Source organism: Melanostigma gelatinosum, assembly GCF_949748355.1.
Source record: "Melanostigma gelatinosum genome assembly, chromosome: 15".
NCBI lineage: Eukaryota > Metazoa > Chordata > Actinopteri > Perciformes > Zoarcidae > Melanostigma > Melanostigma gelatinosum.
The window spans coordinates 11,016,601-11,036,610 of NC_136648.1; the positions used below are offsets into that span (position 1 = coordinate 11,016,601).

The 20,010-nt window shown below is 43.3% G+C and overlaps 1 protein-coding gene across 1 annotated transcript in view; it reads right to left on the reverse strand.

Annotated features, from left to right (window-relative positions):
- The window catches only part of LOC306789328 (low-density lipoprotein receptor-related protein 8-like), a gene marked incomplete at both ends in the record, with an annotated part of 67,568 nt that overhangs the window by 23,741 nt on the left and 23,817 nt on the right, over positions 1–20,010 (reverse strand). The window contains 2 exons of the mRNA XM_079285228.1: positions 4,776–4,904; positions 14,170–14,292. Coding sequence (XP_079141354.1) covers positions 4,776–4,904; positions 14,170–14,292 — 252 coding nt within the window. The remainder of the gene's footprint in view (positions 1–4,775; positions 4,905–14,169; positions 14,293–20,010) is intronic.

A 20,010-nucleotide genomic window follows, 5' to 3' on the forward strand; every position in this document is an offset into this window, starting at 1 on the left:
AAATGAATCAGAGGTCTTTGGAGCAACTTTGAGCCCACAGACTGCCTTCCTGCATTCTGCTAATATGTCGTGTGCTTTCCCGTTTCATTCACGCAAAGTACCGACAGTACGAGCACTAAATCAGTCACAGCACTCTGAATAGAGGGACCCAACATTTCGCTCATTGGGTTGGTTGGTAGATTTAGGCAGATCGACATAATTTGGTATTGTTGCTTGAATAAAAGCAGGAAAATTGTTATTGTAAGCGTGATAGCATGCTGATGTTAGCATTTAGACAGATAGTTATTATGACAGCCAGCAAGCAACTCATGCTAACTTTGCCGATAGACGAGCAACTTTCCGGTCCTTATATATTCTTAATTAACAAAAAGAGTTCACATCGAATTTAAATTTTCTCCAGAAAGGGTGGCTACATTCCTTGAGAGCTTTACACTGGTGGCACACAGCCATGTATTGCCCCTTCCTCAATAACTTGGGAGGGGAAACCATTTCCATTTCTATGACGACCAACTTAGTCGTCAGTAGCTGGCAGCGTAACACACTTTTACTTTTTCTGGCAGCTTTGATGATGGGAGATTTTTTGCCAGCAGCAACTGGCTAAGATGAAAGGGAAAGAGATGACTGGTCGTTCTACTCAACTCACATTAACATTACAGCTGATGAGTGAGTGGTGTGTGTGTGAATAGTTAGGATGCATGAAGGAAAGACAGAAAGGTGAATAAATTATATTTGTGTGTGCAGGAGGAGGGACAGAGGGAGACGTGAAATGAAAAGAAAGACATCAGGGTTGAGGGTAAGCATGTAAAAACTGAGTAATGCATCTTTTATCTGCACACGCTTAACACCTCTGAGCATGTCAGTCACTGTCAGTGCAGCTTAACGTCCTCGCCGCTTTCACACAGATATCACAGACTTAAACTGAAGGGACGGTTCAGCGCTGAGGTCCACGAGCCGCAGTCACTGCAGCAAGGTCACAGTGCCTCACCGGGGTAATGGCTCAGTAGCTGACCTGTCCTGTGATGCTACACAAACATTTACAGAGGAAAACACTGCTGGAATAGAGAAGAGACGACTCTCTCATGGACAGTAACATCCAAGAGAAGATAATCGAGGACAGGGTGGGAGTGTTCTAACTTCCTTACTGACTGAGAAGGTCAGCTAACTGAGGGCCAATGGAGGAGACATGGAGCGGGTGCCAAGAAGAGACAAAACACCCACCTGCCTGGATTTCGATGAGCTGAATGATTTTCTTGGTCGGAGGATACACATTAGTTCTGTAAAACGGTCCGGAGTGAAAGCTTCATCGGCGGGGGTGCACACTATCTGCCAGAGACAGCTGTGAGCAGTGCAGGAAGTAATTGTTTGCCTCCTACTATCCAAGCAGCATTAAACATGAATCAGGAAACATGCAAAAAAAAAAAAATACAACTTCACAGAACTATTATGTGCACAGGCCAGGCAGCCAGCTCCGTCTGACACGGAGTACAAATGCAAACACACACGGAAACATACAAATCCAGACCGGCTGCTGTGCTTTCGCAGCAGATCCCAGCAGACAGGCGAGATCAAGAGAGAAGCCTGGAGAGTGCACATTAATCTCCACATCGCTGAGGGTTGAGGACAGTTCAACTTTCTCACGGAGTTTCTCTGGAAGTGCTGCCGACTGTAATGTTGATGAAGAAAAGCTTCCTCTGGTGAGGGCTAGATTCGACTTAATACATAATTCAACATGTGGATGACTCAATTAGCAGGATGCCTCTGCAAGATTTACTTTTGTGAATCTGCGCCGGGCTATTCGCTCTTTAAAGTTATACTCATAGCAGAGCGCACTGGGGCTAACTCGGTACGTTCCAGCTCAGGCATTTTTGGGAATGAAAGCACTCAACTCACATGGTGAGTGTAGATTTGAATGTTTTGCTCACTGTGTGAACGTTTAAGCTTGATCATGCTCACAAAAGGTACCGACACTCGACGTTTCACAGCAGCCATTTCCCCCCCCCACATTATTTTGAGTTACAAAATACCTCATTTCTGTGCTCGGTTGTTACCTGTTCGTCTGTCTATCTTTGACCTGTCGCAGAGACAACCGACACTTCTTATGACCAACTCTTACCTAACTTACTTCTTTGACCACCAGAGAGGACAAGTTAAGTCGCAAGGTGCAGTCAAGTGGAGCCTGACTTGATGTGTCACCTAAACTGTCCAAATGATTTGTGTGTCAGTGTCATTTATGTGTCAGTCGTGTCTATAACTCTTGGTTTGATCAAAAAGAAATCAGTCTGAAGAGGAAAAAAAGTTGCATCTAGTTAGTGCTGCGCCTGCCGACGTCACATTAACTGTGAATTGTGAGAGGTTTATTCAAATGTATGGAGATGAATGTGGAGTCTGTCTAATGCTTTTCAAAGCACGCCATGCCCCTGAGGTGGTGTAGGAGTTTCCATCACTTCTGCCTTTGACAGGAATGTGAGAAAAAGAGACGGTGCAAAGCTCAACGCTCTGGCCACAGTGGCCAGATGTGCAAAGGTGTACAAATGGCCAGCAGCTACAGAAAGAAGGGATTCCTGTTTTGTTTCATTAAGCACCAAACATCTGATAATGCAGCTCCTGAAAGGGTCCTCTTCCCACTTACCATCTTTCTGCATGATTGAATGAGCATGTAATACCAATTACATGGAAGCCTTCTCCGTTAAACACAACAGGTTTATCTCGAACAATGTTGATTCTGCTGTGGAAGAGACAGACATTGTAGCAGCATTTTTGTTTCTAGTTTACACTTGGGGAGTCCCGTCAACATTTGATGCTCAATAGTGCCGACACTTCCCATGTATGCTTCAATATTTTAAATGAACTGCACCAAAAGATGAGTTGTTACTACATTTGCAGCCTCACTCTCTGAGATTTGAAGCAAAGCCTTTGGCCGGCAGGAGCAAAAAGCAATTGGATACATACTACAAATTGCTATATTTTGATTTTGTACGACTGCTTCTGCGTCATTCGAAACATCATCGTCATGAATTGTCTCCCTCTAAACCCAAACATACAGCTCAGTTAACACGGCTTTGAAGTGAATTCTGTCGCTGCCCGTGTGCCAACAGCTAGCGCGCAACACACAGACAAACAGAAACGTACACTTGGTCACTTCAACCGCTCTTCTCTCACCTCACTTCGTGGCTGTAAATGTAAAATCTCTAAAGCCTTCTGTCTGCAGTACCGACGAGTAATACAGCAAGCAGCGTTATAATCCTGTGAACAATGGCTTTAAGTTTGCATCAAAACAAAACTACGCAACACTTTTAACTAAACAGAACACTCATAGTTATACGAGCATCAGACTACTTCCTGCATCGGCGGTACCGTTGGTATTGGGCACAAATGCAACACAGCAATGTGAACATCATTCCTTAAGTCACTGGGCTGGACCACAAACACAACACTTAAGAATCAATGCTCGGTACCGTCGGATTGATCTGCTGTGATGTAACAGTTAAAAGCTTCTTGCACTTGATTTAGACGTCATCTTTAAGGCTGGCGGTGGGACTAATCAGTCTTCAAATAAACTGGAGTGAGCAGCACTTAATAAGCCTTATTGGTGATGTTATCTAGCACCGTGCTGCACTGGAGTCTACTTCTCCCTCCTGGTCACGCTGAGTGGCATTTACCTCTGGAGGGATTTTGGCTCTTGCCTGGGTGGGCGGCAGCCTCCTGCCCGCCCTCATGTCACTACTGAGAAGCTTAAGGCTGCTGCATCAATACAGACGTTATAATGAAAAAAGGATTAGCACAGGCTACACTGGGTCTCAATGGGCAGCGCAGTGAAAAGCCACCCAAGCTAAGACGGCATTAGAACTTAAGTCAATGGAATCACGACCACTTGGCGTGAGAGCGTGGGGCCACTTTGAGGAGGGGAGTCACTGACAGGCCACTTGTAGGCTTATCTCGCAAAAAAGAAATATCATTATTACTAAATTAAAGCATTTGTATCGGGTATCATTCAATGGGGTGATGGTAAATATATATATTCAAGAGGAGAATTTCTCTGATTTGTGTTTTAATTTTATGCCCAATTTATTTTGGCTTCCTCTCCAAATAAAAACTCTTGTTTATCCTTGAAAAAAAAAAAACATGAATTGCTTAAATGCCAAAGAGGCATATTGTCAACGCCCACACACACAAACAACTGACAGGGAACAAATGCCTGAAAAGACAAACGCCATCATTTATATAGGATAATAAGGAGATGGCTTTTTTTTTTTTTTCCTCCCTGCATTTACCGCCACATGCTCTTCATCTTCAAAGTCTAAACAGCCCGCAGCGAAGAAGCAAGGGCAAGAGAGAAAAGACGAAGCCGATTCTTCGCGGCGCCTCAGAAGTAGGGCAAGTATAGTCCCTGCAGGGGGGGGGGGGGGGGGGGGGAGGAGACACTCCACACCAAAAGTCATTCCACATCAAAGATGACTTCGTTGTTAAGTGCAGCTCACTTTAAATCCCTCTAATTATATGAAGTGTTATCGACTGTGCTTTCATATCGAAAGCGTCTGGATGATAAGCCAGATCAGAAAGGATGAAATCCCATAAAATACTAAAAAGGAAGAATCTAAATCCTCCTCATGACCGTGTACCTCGTGAAGTCGTTCACTTTTGCACATCTGTCATTGACACTCTTAGAATTCTTTTTTTTTTTCTTGAAAAGCAGTTGGCGAACAGCGGTTCAATGTGTTTCTTTGAGGTAATTGCCATTACAGTGGAGGACTGACAGCAGACGTCATCAAACTCACCAGACGCACAGTCCTCCTCGTCCGCCCCGTTTTCGCAATCCTTCTCCCCGTCACATCGCCATGACAACGAGACACACTTGTTGGTGGATCCCCCACAGTCAAACTTCTCCGGAGGGCACGTCTGTTTGCCTGTGGGCAGAGATGAAAGCAGAAAGGGAGATGACTGCGGTGGTTTTATGGTCCCATAAAGGCAGCAAAGAACAACACAGCTGGACTCAATTTCTATCGCCCCCCCGATGCAGTTAAAACTCATCCAAAACTCCACCACACTGTTTATTTTACTGTCTGGGCCGCCTCTAAAGAGACATGCTGAAAGATCATGAAATACAGCAAATGCACAGTTGGCTGTATCGCAAAATAAAATAAAAACACAAGCCCCCCCCCCCCTTCTCCGTTTCCTGCCAATCTGCTCTAGTTGGCACAGGGTAGGTTTGAGCCAGATTACAGTGCATGCTGTTAATTATACATCTTCGCTTACAGTGCAGCCTTAAGCCTCCCAGTATGAAATCGAGGAGTTAGCCTACAGGAAAAATCATTGCACTTTTTGATTGTTTCATTTTCATATAATATTGAACAATAATTCCCAACTTTTTATCGTCCCATGCAGCCCTGTCAGCTGAACTGAAGAATTCCTTCATTAATTCATTTGAATTGTAGAAGGATTTCAAACTGGATGCTGTTCAACATTATTGTTGATATAAAAGCGGATATTGTCACAATAATATTTTCATACAATTGAAAGTTGTGGCAAATTATCAGTATGATCATTTTAGATGTAACTTGTATCGCATAACTCTGACCATTGTGTGCATGCAGACGAACAAAGGTGGCCTGTGTGTGACTTGCTGTAATCTCAACCTGGTGGTTGAGAGAGCTCATGACCTCCGCCTCCCTCACAAAAGCAGAAACAGCAGCACCTGTCAAGGCCTCGACATCGTAGCGCCATCCGAAAAGGGAGTCCGCCTCTGAACCATCCGTGGGGCAAAGAGCTCCAACCATTCAGCTGAATTATTCATTGTGCATAATTATTAAGTGTCTGTTCAATGAAATACTTAGACATCTGTTTAAAAATTAAGTTAAATTAATATGAATTAAGTTAATTAAGTTTGTACTACTACCAGGATTGTCATGGGCTGCACATTTAACCCTTTATCCATTTAATTATTATTTATTTATCCATTACTTTTAGACAACTACTTTGGCCATTTAACCATTATTTTTAACAAACATAACCATGAATTGTAACCATCTATTTTTATCGTTTATCCATCACTTTTAATTCTCTACAAATCTTCCACGTACCCCCTACCCCCTCCCTGGCAAAATTAAAGTTAGCTTGGAGACCTTTCAATGGTGAGGTTTTCTTTTATACATGAGATCACTGAAACAGCATTGCCAAAGCTGACAAGCAATGCCAAGTGAGGATCATTAGTACGAGCGTGATCACTGAGAACAAGCTCCATAATGAAAATCATTTATGAGGTTACAAGAATCTCTGATGATGTCCCGAGCAATGCGTAGGCGTAAACTGCATTGTGGGAAATTGGACCAGACAGACCAGGTCTTTCTGAACGAAGCACATCTGTTCATGTGGAAATGCATTCGTTAGAAGACTGCACTTAAGATAAAATTTAATTCCTTTTCACCTAATGTCAATTCAAGATGCAGTAGGTTTAAATTATTAAATAATCAACTGTATATCTTCCATGGAATCTACAGAGTGTAAATTGCAGGGAGCATTTTAGGTTTCATCTGTTTTAACACAAATCTGTGATTTTTTTAATGGTTTTAACATTGATTAGTTTGTTTATTTCGGTAATTACCAACAGTGTAAATTCGTGTTCTGCCGGGTCAGTCAAGTTGTAAAAGATTAGTGTATTTGCTGCCACGTGCCACCAGATTTTGGGAGCTAATACCAATGTTTGAGAGTTTCAAAATCTGACATATTGGCCGATATTGATTTATTCTTTTGAAAATAGTTTTCTTAGTTTCTGACAAAGTCGTAATTTACAATAACAATGCTCTCACGATGGAAGCTCAGGTTCTTCAACACAAATCAAAATCACTTTTAAAATTTACAATCTCAAAGATATGGTATTTTTTTGTTGTTGCCATTATCAGATTGACAGGATAGACCGACTGGAAAGATGGAGAGAGGGGGTGACATGCAGAAAGAAGAATGAAAAAGAAAAGGCAGAGGTGGCGCCTGAGAAGGGGAGTGATTATTAAGACCCAAATCCTTCACTCGTGAATATATTCCACCAGAATAGAAAAGTGCCTTGTCCGAGATGAGCGACCACAGGGTCCTCAGAGTGACAGGGAGGTCATCCAGAAGCAGAGGAGCACAATGGTCGGGCCAGAGTAGGGTTTTGGCCATGGCTTGGAGGTAGGAAGGAGCAGTTTCTTTCACTGTAGGCCAACATCGGACTCTTAACCTGGATGAGAACTGCAACAGGGAGCTCGTGTTGTGGATGAAGAAGAGGAGTGATGTGCACCTCTGTGTGAATTTTCTTGTTACCCATCGGCCAACAGATGGATCCGCACCAAGCCAATACTGACTGATACAGTACGGCCTGGCAGATATGTGAGGGAACCGGCATTAGATGTCGTTTGAGTATGAAGGCTCATTTCTCAGCCCTTCAGAGTGTGCGACTGAACCCCCCCCCCCCGACACACATGCACACACACCACTGCAGTGCTGTTGCAGCAGAGAACACTTAGCCTCAGAGAGAACACTGTATTCCTGCATGTTGAGTAGAAACATCCACCTACAACCATTTGTTTCCTGTCCAAACGTCGTTGTAAACAAATTGCAGTGTCATGTTAGTGTAAAAAAGCTTAATTCACGATTTGACATTCTTGACAGTTTATGAAACAAAAATATTGTGTCGAACAATGTCCTACAGTGAGTACAACAGCAGCAGGACAGTAAGATATAAGTGGAATGATCAAGCGGTTAACCTGTTCCACCTGCCAGCTCTGGCTTGGCCTTTCATTTCCCTCATGGTTCATGTACGAGGTTGAGATATGAAAAGGGGTCTTTCGTTTCTTTTGGTTCCGTTTCATGTGTGAGGAAGTTTGTGTGAGAAAAGTGTATTACCAAGGCAAGTTAGGATGTGTGACAGTCTTTGATGTTGCCTGCGTCAGTGCTATATCCTTCAAGCACGACGGAGACAATTGTTCCCGTAATATGATTTTTCAGTCCCTACATTCCAGACACAGCTGTGGAGAGTGTTAAGGGAGCAAACAAGCTTAATGACGACTGAGGAAACTGAGGACGAGAAGGAGTGATTCGCTGAAATTAATGATTACAGGCGAGTCAGGGATGCAGTACAGAATTCGTTTTTTTTTAAATGTCTGAGATGAAAGAGGAGGTGGAATCTTTGAGAGAGGAAATCGCATTCTGTCTGAATGAATTCATCCAAATCGGTCGAAAGAGGACCTGACAAAAAACAAGAATCAAGAGTAAGGAAATGAAAGAGGTTGCCAGAGAGAGCATAGTGAAGAGAAATACAATGGACAGCTTCGGAGGCATGCCACGAGCAAGACGTGTATGAAAGGAAAAAAGGAGGACAAACTGCAGCATGACCTTTCAGGTTCTTATCCTAAAGCAAAATCAAAACCATCCACACCAAGTGGAAAGAGACGGAGGAGGCGAGGCAGGCAGAGCGAAGACTCCAGCAGAATCTGAAAACCAGCGAGCTGTCCAGGCCTTTTAACTTATGACTCTTTAATAAACCGTGACGTCTGCTCCTCCCAAAACCGAACAAAGAAAGGAAACTTCAAAATTACAAAAGCAGCGGTAACTCAATGCCCCTCTTGACAACTATTGACACCTCGGACTTTTATAAAGACGTAGGTAATGGGTTTTAGCTTGAGAAAAAGGCACTATAATAAAAGCCAATTACTCACAGACAAACCGACTGCCTGGCAGTTGTTTACCACCAGAGTGAAGGATGAGGATTCATCTCCGCTCTGGCGTTTTGGCAGGAGCTCCGTTTAGAATCCATCACCTTTTACCCAAGGCAAGCAATGCAGCTTCATGACAAATGAAACAACACGACGGGTTCTTCAAGTACCGGTACTCATTTGCAGCCTATTTATATAAATTAATGTCTATTTTGCTGCTTATCATTTCGAATATATATTGCACAGAGCCGATTCATCTTACAGTTTTCGACAGGTTATGTGTGTATTGTGACAGCCTGACTTATTCATATAGCCAGTTACAGTTAGTAACATGTTACTCCTTAAAATCATCATTCAGAAGGACACACATCGTGATGTCGCACGAACCTATATCCGAGTAGTCCTGACCCATTATTCCACTCGCCTGGGATACCAGGCTTTGACATACAGGATGTGTGGCTTTGTGAGCGTCTATCTGGGTCTGCCTGCACTGTGTACGTCAATATTTGAGCTCAATATATAACTCGGCTTCTCTGCCTCATAGCCGAAAATGCACAAAGCGCTCCGATAGCACGAGTCACGCTCAGATTCGCTGCTTCATGAAGCCGGGTTAGCGTGGCCATGTCCTCCTCTCTGAATTATAGATCTGGTACAGCGGAGAACACTTGCTGCTTGCAAACTACAAGATGGAAAAGTGTTATTTTCAGCAAAAGTGCATTAGCAAGTAATGCACTGTGGCATGCATTGCCACTTTATATTAAGTGCTGTACCTGAGCTCTCCGAGTGGGACAGTTGGGTTATTGACAACAAAATGTCACTGTTTGGGAAATTGTCATTTTTCTACATTTTCCAAGAGAAGACTAATTGGACAGTTAGTGCTTCTATCATCAATAGTTACGTGATTTTATTTCAGTTCTGTGTTTGAGGCAGAAACTGAAACAGGATGAAGCGCACCAGTTCCCTCTTATCAACTCGATTATATCAAGTGTTTGTGTAATAACTCCAACAATTTCAACTATCAGACAGAAGAGTGAACAGAAAAAAAAACACACAATGGGAAATCTATGCATAAAAGCCACAAAGCAAATGTACATCCATGCATTCAGTGTGTGTGTGTGTGTTTGGCTATTCTTATTAGCAATGCCGAAAATAAACAGCCTACATACATTTACCTGCAAACAGTCCATCCCATAATACCTACTGTAACGAGCCACATCTCCACATGAAAAGAAATCCAAACGTTGACACGCACGCACGCACGCACGCACGCACGCACGCACGCACGCACGCACGCACGCACGCACGCACGCACGCACGCACGCACGCACGCACGCACGCACACACACACACACACACACACACACACACACACACACACACACACACACACACACACACACACACACACACACACACACACACACACACACACACACACACACACACACACACACACACACACACACACACACACACACACACACACACACACACACACAGTATGTGCAGTGCAAATATATTTACCAAGAACATCTTTCCCATTAAGTCAATAAAAAAGTGAAGCTTTATTATTAACTCTCCAAGAAGAAGCTCAACGGGGTTGGGGCTCATTACCTACGAAGATGTTGATCGAAGAAAGTTTTCATCAAAACCCCTTTCAGAAAAATATCCATAATCCCCTACAAATTACATATCACTTAAAAAGACCAAATTGCAAATACTATATGGCTGATTTAAAAAGAAAAAAACCCATATTTTTCCACATTTCCAAATATGCAGCAGTTCAGGGTTATGTCCTCACATAATGAAAGACTCCCTGAGAAAGATGAAACACTGCAAGTTCCCTTCGGCCCGTCAACTCCTCAAAGTGAATTTAAAAGCAGAAAGGGCAAACTGACATGCGGAACAGAGCTGAACTCAGCAATTTAGTCAGAAAGTGTCAAGTGGCCAACACTCTCGTTGAATCCTTGACGAAGGGACTCGGGCAACTTAGAGCCCAGCGAGAGCAGAGAAGCTGCTGCACAGCTGGATGCAGTGGCCCGGTTCCCCTATGATTACACATTAATCCAACACAAAAACACGTTCCTCCAAGGAGTCATTCATATTTCAGGGCTTGCGAGGAACTTGCTCCGTGTGGCCCGAATTTGAATTCTTAATAAAGCAGTGTAACGCTACTCCAGCGTGGAATTGGGAATCCACTCAGCGAGCCAGAATGATTGTGGCACAGATGTCTGCAGCACCGAGTCCAAGATGCCTTAGCTGGGTGTGTGGGTGCAAATGTGTGTGTACTGTATGTTTGTGCAAATGTGGAACTGAAATAGACAGAAAGTACAGGGGAGTTGGGGGGCAAAAAGAACGAGAAACAAGACGAGGGTTGCTTGCGTGTGAGAGCACAGCCTGTCTTATCAGGCTTCAGCATAACTGGAGCATGATGCATTAAGGTGTAGGCTGCGCTATGTGTAATTAACCCGTGTAAAACGAGCGTGCACTCACTCGTCTCTGCTATTTACATAATGGCAAATTTCATATCTCTAGCACGTTGAAGATTGGATGCAGTCTGTGTGAAATTCAGCCCTTCCCACAACTGTTAAGACGGTAAAATAATCATCACTCTTGCAAAGTTTAATTGATAAACGTGAAGCTTGGGAGCTTTCAACTATAAAGGGAAGTGTTGCATGGGATTGAGGTGTTAAGCAAAATGCTGATCCTGGTGGAATTTCAGACTGAAAATGACATTCTAGTGTAAGTTCAGTCAGGAAAAATATACTTTTGCATGCTAAGGGCTGTAGTTTACTTCTCATATACTGCCATTCACTCCTATTACGCATGCTACCTCATAATTCCCTTGCTCCTGATCAGCTGGTCTCTTCTGTCCAATAGCACAGCGACACAGCAACATTCACAGCCTATCATCTTGGTGCTGTCACTTGTTAAACACGATTGTCTCCCTGCCTTTTAGTAGGTCATGTTGCTGTTACACGCGTCTTCCACCGCCCGGTCTTCACAGATTCATCAACTCATCATCCTAATACGTCACCAACATCAGTGTCTGCTGCTCAGAGCAGACACCCCTCGATTACACATCTCCCCGTTGAGTCCAAAGAGTCTTTATCATCACTTGTCCCTCCTGGTTGAAATCCTAAATGTTCATGTCAAAGTTGTTTTTGGACTTTTTCAGTCAAATAAAAGAAATACAGCAAGTCAAGAGGTTTTCCCTGACGTATGCACAGTTCTCATTATATCTTTGTTATCTCACCGAGGTACAGGCAGGTAATTTATCAGTGAAACGAGACGAACGAGATAGATGATAAGAGAGCCATTCACGAGTACGTCGGCTGCCGTTGAAGATGATGTGCGTGCATTTTTGTCCATCCTCGAGTCTCTTTTCTCTACAGTGTGATTATGGCACACTTGGATCCACTCAGACTGAAAGACGTCTGTGATGGAGTGGATCTCACTCGCATTCCCTCTTTTAATGTTTCCATTCTGCCTGCAGCACAGTAAAAAGATAACAAATATCTCTCTTCACCTTAAGATACTCGGTGTGAATGCAATATTTCTGACAAGTTGTGTCAAAATCAAGAATCTATCCTGAATATTATTTACAGAGAGAAATAAAAACTCAAACAACAATGTTCAGTGTTGGTGTTCAGAAGTTTGACATCACAATATTGAGTCAATACACAGCGGATTTCCATATAAAAGGCTTTCTTCTCAACCCAGTTCTCTATCTCTTTATCCTGCAGCCAAGAGATGAATCCTTTCTTCATTTATCTTTAATTGGATTTCCAATATAAATTGTTATCCTTCAGAGGATGCATGTCTCCCTCCTCGCACTCAACTTTCTGGGGGTGACATCAGAAGCTTTGCTCGGCTGCCACATTATTCATTGAACAGACAATGAAATGGACCAAAACAAGAGTGAGTATCCTCTGAAAGATTTGTTCAGCCTTTTCTTGATTCCTTTCCCGCACCGCTTGATGCAATTTAATTCCCTCCCACAATAGCGTAAACAATTGGTTTAAAAAGCTTTATAATGACGGGTAGGCCCGACATGTCTGTTTGGAACTGGTGAACGATGATGAAGATGTTGTGTAACCAACCTCCACTATCCTGCCTCAACGCAAGACATCAGGATTTACGTCATTGTTGTACTTCTCTTGAATCCAACTGGTGACATCAGCTTCGGGAGGTGACTTTTGTGAACTTGTGTGGGCAGACAAGTCCCGTATCCCAGCATGCATTTCGCATCAAATAGCACAGACACAAAAAAAAAAAAATAGAGTCAGAGTGGTGTTTCATTGAACCCTGAATCAGTGAGGCTAACATGTGCCTGATGAGGACCTGGTAGGGGGTTGAAACGCCTGTTCAGGGTGGCACATTTCTGGAGCTATAGTCCAGTGAGTGGATACTCTGTGCTTCTCCCCAAGACATCAATATTCATCAAATCAGTGCTTTCAGCTCTATCTGACATCCGTAACCCCAAGAGAGAAGCAAGCAGCCATGGTGGAAAACGAAATGAGCGTTTAAGAAAGAAGGAAAACAATTAATAACTGGTTGTGGAGACGTCAACTCACCTACAGTAACCCCCCCCATCAGAGCCTGTGTGTGGGTGTGCTAGACTGGCACAGGCTGCAAGTGAGCCAGCCAGCGATCCTCGGCTCTAACAGCTTGGCGGAGAGGTAATCGAGGCCTTTCTATGCGCTCTCCATCAGACAGCATTGAGTATTGAAGTGTGTGGGCGAGTGGAGGCAGGGGGGGGGGGGGGTGTCTGAATGGCAGCTGGAGCCGAGATAACAAGGTAAATCAGCAACCTGAACACAGGTTCTATGAGAGTCTAATTAAATCTGGTCTAAAACGACTGAGATGAAGGCGTGGCGGCGTATCCAGATGCAACGCGGAAAATGACACCATAGTTTTGGTTTTTCGACTGTAACAGTACATCCCACTCTGCCTCTTAGGTCCTCCAGTCGAGTTAAAAACAACACCGACAACAATTCTGACAAATTGAAATTCCAATTTCATACAACCTGTTTTTTATTTTTATGGTTTTGTCCATGTTTTTTTATCAATACTAACATGAAGTTGATTGTGAGATCCAATAACGCAGGGACGTCACTAAAAAGACAATAAGAAAGAAGACGCACAAGCAGTCTTACAGTCATACAGGATTCAACCAAACATATTCAAAAGAAAAAGTGAAGGGGAACTGTATGTTTATTATCCAAACCACCCGTTGTAAACATCTACCTTAATGTATCCTTGTGCAACTTTAACCTCATGTACATACCACTTACCACTGCACAGTTTCTCCCTGCAAAGAGGGATTATAACTGACGTTTAACCTCCAAATATTGTAGTTTAGATGAGTATAATTCAAATCAAAACCATGGTCGCGCCTCCAGAATAAGACCCAAGTTGAAACAGACTGGAAGTATCCTTTTAAAGAGGTCCTTGATGTGAGCAGCTGAATGGTTTCACTTACTGCAGGTCTCCTCTGCCTCATCAGAGCCATCGGGACACTCTGGTTCCCCGTCGCAGCGCCACCGTCCCGGGACACACTGGCCATTTAAGCAGGCGAACTCTGCGGGGGCACATGTCTTCCTGGCTGCTCAGAGACACAGACAGAGAATAATCGTGAGACCAGGAAGTGTGAAGACAATACGACACAGTCAGTCTGCAGTAGATCTTAATCTCTGCCATTAAACTGGTCACATTATTTGAATGCCAGAGATCAGGCTCACCACTGCTCCTGGACAGCCCTCTCGTTAATTATCGCCACTTTCCCCATTTTCTTGAGTCTTACTCATTGTGCCGTCTCCAGCTCCCCTCCCCTTCATCTGCTCGTCTCCAAAAGTCTGATCTCTTTTTCAGGTTTTCCATCACAGAGCAGTAAAATGGATGCCGATTGCTGAACACCGCAACCTCAGAGAGCCGTTGAAACCTTTTACCTCCCAAATCTGTTCACCACGTGAAAGCTACAACCCAGCAAGGCCACGGGCTGAAAAATATGTCAAGCGTGCGGAGAATTGGAAATTTAAAAAAAACTTGCCACGAAAAAGCCTGTTTAAGCAGCAAGACGGAAACGGAGCGTGATCAAAACTTTCACGTCACGGCCCAGAGCGTATCGCGGTAGCTACTCAAATCATGCTAACCCACTGTGTTCAAAGAGTAACACACTCAAAAAAACACTCTCCACCTGCAGCAACAAGGCTGCGAGCTCGGCCAGCGAGCCAGTGAGCCAGAAGCAGACAGAGGTCAGAGTCATTCAATTTCCTCGGCCTGTTCGTCCAAGAGGACCTGCAGTCCGGTCGAATAAATCACTGGCTTAGAGGCCCTGAGCTGAGCTCTCTGGGCTGGTGTTGTTACAGTCACAACTGTTCCTAAACTGGCCCCATCTTGGCTCTGATGCTGCAAATTAGATATGGCGTTTAGAGATGTGCAGGGAGCTTAAACTCAGCTGAGGGGCTGTAAGGAACAGAGCAGTCTTTGCTGTGCTGACACGAACATAACTCTGCTCTCACTTCTCCAACTCCTGCTCTTTCGCGACGTTGGAATTAAAGAGCATCAAAGTGTCGGTGTTAGTTTGAATATAGTGGAGGAGTTCAACTTAAAAATGCAAAATGTCGTAATGTTTGTGACACTGACATGCACACCCTGCATTGAGTTGTAGTTACCACTGAGCTGCCAGTATGCTTCATCAGGAGTACTTATTAATGGTTAAATAGCTCCAGAAACGCTCACACCTATCCGACGTGATAATTGCTTTTAAGCTGCGTTCCCTTGAGATGGGGATTTCTGCTGGCCGAACTTGGTTGCTGGAAAGTGAAGGGAACATGTCCATCTCCTCTGTGTCAACCTTCTTACTTACTGGCTGGCTTTCAAAGCGCATAATATCCCTCAGACATGTAATTCTCACAGTGTGGGTCACTAACGCGTTATCTGTGATGCGATTGTAATTATTTTAGGGAAGCATGCCACCAAGAAGCACTCCTATTAGAAACTGCTTGCCTCCCATTCTAGATCTCGTTTAATTGGCCCATTCTTAATTATCTCCTGTGTCAGAGTGCCAAAGTCAAACCGATAACGGCTCATCCCAGCTTGTTGACGCTATAGATTATGAAATGTCTGGTAGTGTCGCTCTAATAGGACATGTGTTTAAGTGGTAAATTTGTTTTAGTCTTGAACCACAATCAGCAACCCTCGTTTCATTTCACACATGTAAATTAACATTCTTTCTCGCCTTTTCTTCAAAACGTAATGAACTGACCCCATTAAACTACTCAGACAAACACTTCCCCTCTTGCCTTTGTCCCCTCGGGGCTCTCCCTTCTCTAAACCCCTCGCCTCGAAGCCTTTCACCGCGAAAAAATAAACACATTTTTGACTGTTGTTTTTCTTAGAACACATAAAAGCACGTAGGTTTTTCTGCAGTGCAGCTTAAGTACCACTTGTTTCCTCATGAGCGAGCAGCAATGTGGACCTTTGTTAAAGGTGAAGAAAGATGATTACGGGGCAAACAAGGATTGTGACATCCTTTTAACCAACACCTCCCTCAAGTGTATAAGCTCATTGGTGGTGTGCTCACATTATGCTTCCTGCAACACACACAAGAACACATGTATTCGCATAAGGGATGCATATTTTTTAAATTATGTATTTATTTATTTATCACTTGTGTAAGTAGGTGTGGCACTGTAAGAGAGAGAGAGCACACACACAAACACGACAGACCCTGAGGCATAATGCAGAGTTTAAAGGAAACTGAATAATTCGATTCATATGATTCTACAAATCCTCGAGGATACAATACGTTCAAATTCGTATCCAATTAATGAATTAATCTGACTCCCATGAGACGAACAAAAAGAGAGCTGAGGGCAGAATTGAGAATCTAACGCAGTGCAGTATGTGTTGAAGACTTCAGTTGATGGCATGACATTGAAATCCTCCCGTTCATCCCGTCCGTGGCCTCTGCAGGTTAGATGTGCGCACGTCGGTGCAGTTTCTCTCCGAGAGTCGGAGCTTCTTCTTCTACCCACTCCAACTGAGCTTTCCACTCATTTCAGTTGAGGTCTACAGGGGCCATGGTTCACTTGGCAATAATTACCTAGGCCAGCTCATGCCATCTGCTTGGATTGACTTTCTGTTTTAATTAGGAGAGGGTTTTAAAAAAAAGGGAAAAGTGACAGGAGAACGAGAGGAAAGAAAGCTTCTTCTTTCAGACGGAAAGCCGAGAAATAGCAGGTGAGTAATGGCAGCAGAGATGGAGAGCGACACACGCGGTGATACTGCTTTATGAAATCCTAATGGAAAGAGTGACACTGAATAAAAACGGGCGGTATTACTGTAGATGGCAGGGATAGCGCTTACTCAACGTTAATCTCTGTGACGTCCACATGTAAACACACTCACACAGTAAGTGGTAGTGTTTTACACAGAGACATAGCTTCGGTGCAGCTGAGAAAAATCTAAGAAACAAAACAACGAGTGATTCTGTGTTGTGCGAGTCACCTAACGTGAGTATTACAAATGGGATGTGGCACAGAGAGAATGAGGGCCCTGCACAGGGGAGTTCACCCGGCCATGTTATGTCTGCTGAAGGAGGTACAGTGGGAAGCAGCTCCACGCTCCGACAACCCCACCTGGAGCTTTCTCCTCTGGGGCCGATGGTTCACCGCTTCGAATCATCTTCATCTTTCTTAAACGCAGATCATGAGGAAGTGCATGGTGCACAGATACAGTATATGGGTTTGACGTTAGATTGGGTTGATATTGAGCTTCACATGATTATAAGATATGGAGAGGTCATTTTTGACACTGAAGTATGATGTCATAAATCTGCATAATTCTGCCTTGAGGAGCGGTTAACCAGATTTTAACATTCAACAACCAAGCCATCGCTGTGGCTCTCAGGCAATGTTAGTCTGTAGGGCGTTTTTTTTTAATCAGTATTTTTCCCCATTTTGTATTAAATGAATGTTCTTATAGTGATATCCGAAATATGACTGAGCACAAGGTTGAGGGACTCTCCAATTAGTTCACCAGTCGTCTCATAGCTTTATGTTACTGCCGTCAGCTTTCATTATTTCAGCTTTCTGAGGAATCAAATCTCAGTCAGTTCGGCATGGTGGATGGCAAGAGGTGGTCGAATGCACACACACAGAGAATGCACACACACACACAGAGAGAGAGCGAGAGCGAGAGCGAGAGAGAGCTCAGAACGCTTCATCGTTGAATTTGTGAATGAAACACAACGCCAAAGTTGTTGAATTAATCCAAAATGAACCCAAAAGTAAATTGGTTTACAGATTGTGTAGTCAGTTTTTTCAACTCCGTATTGTTAGCTTCAACCAGACATTAGCGGTGCACACATTTTGAGCTTGGTTATTGAATGTTTCTTGCCAAAATGCACCTTGGGAGTTGTAACTACATTCTCCCCTGTATTTTTCAACATGCAGAGATTTGTGCCAACCAATTGTTATCAAAGAATCAGATAATATGTTAATATTGTGATCTGATGAATTAAGACATCATATTTATAAGGCAATCAAATAGACTATACAGGCTTTGCACCCACATCAACAAGGCTAATGGCTAATAGCATTGACAATAAGGCCTCTGAGCGAGCGGGTCATCCTTCAATCAGAAGATCGGCGGTTCGATCCTTGGCTCTTCCCTCCATGTCGGTGTGTCCTTGGTACAAGACACTTCACACCAAATTAATCCCGTAAACTTTGCCTACGTGTGTGAATGTTGCGTGGCTGTTAATTAGTCCTGCTTGGCACCTTGCATGGTATCATACGTGCCATCAGTGTATGGAAGGGTGAATGACATGTCGCGTTAAAGCGCTTTGAGTGGTCGGAAGGCTAGAAAGGCGCTATACATTTACATGCGTGTTGCTCTTCACATTTTCACCATACGCACACAATTCTCTACCGTAATTCAGTCATAGGCCAGATATAAAAATACATACATTCTATTTTACCTTAAAAAAAAGAATGGCCGACAGGGTTAGGGTCCCTGACTTGATGCATTCTGGAGGTCTGTACTTTTAACAGAGTAACCAGGATGTCGGAGCAGAAAAGAAATATCCACTGCTTTTCAGTTCATACGTGGTATCATTAGGTTTTCCAAACTACACAACATTTGAATTACAGACCATATGCAACACTGCCACCAACAGAAGAAGGCGGAGTAGAAGAAAGGAAACACCGCAGTATTTTTCAGTATTCATTCAGACCGCCCCCAAAAACATACCAACTAGGAGGCTTCAAAAACTCTAAAGGACCGGTGAAACCTTAGTGTGTGAATTTGTATAGGTGGGAATACGGCTCCTGGATTTACTTTTTAATGTGTCCTGAACTGAGCTCACTCAATCATTCGGTGACATTCAAGACCAGAGCAGCAGACAGCCTTCAGTCACACACACACACACACACACACACGCACAAGCTCAGAGTGAAGTCGGGAGCGTTGTCGAAGCAGGAAACATAATGTATCCTGTTGGCTTAAACCCGGCATGCAAATGATTAAACCTTCCCAAATGAATAGGATACCATGGTAGCGTACAAAATACAGCATGGCAACAACAAGACTTGGGACAAGCTGTTCTTGAAATTGCTTTTGCGAATGATTATAGAATCTAATGAGGCTAATTTGAGTATTGAGGTTTGCCAGAAGTGCCAGATGCATAGGCAGAACTTTTATAATTCATATTTAATGTATCTCAGTTATTGTATACCCAGAGTTGAAGCTACATATATGTGAATTAAAGGTGTCCTTAGAGGGAGTAAGTAATTTCTCTTGTTGACTCCATCCCTTTATCTGGAAGCACTAAGTATTGTCTCCTGTCAGTCAGGCCTGTGTGGAGAGTAGTGAACCAACAGGAAGACAAAACACTAAAAACAAATGGGACTTTAACTCAGCACGGGTTGATAGAGTATTGATCGCGCAACAGAGCCACAGAGCACTGGCATTAACAGATTAGATCTCTCTCTCTCTCGCAGTACCTTTTTACCCTTTTGGACAAATTGAGCAAATCAAATGTTAAAGATAAAATTAGGCAGATATGAAATCAGATTGCTTAATTTAATCGTTGGTAAATCCAATTTGGGCTGCAGGCTTAATTTTCGTGAGAACATAGCAAATTCTTGTTGTTCCTTATCCACGCTGAAGGTGATTTAGGCCTATATAAATCAAATTGACTTAACTAGAGTGTCATTGGCCGGATGATGATATATTGTTATATGTTGTATGTTTATTGCAAACTGCCCCTTGATGGGTGTTTTGAGTGGAACTGAAGTGAAAAGTGGCTTATATAAAC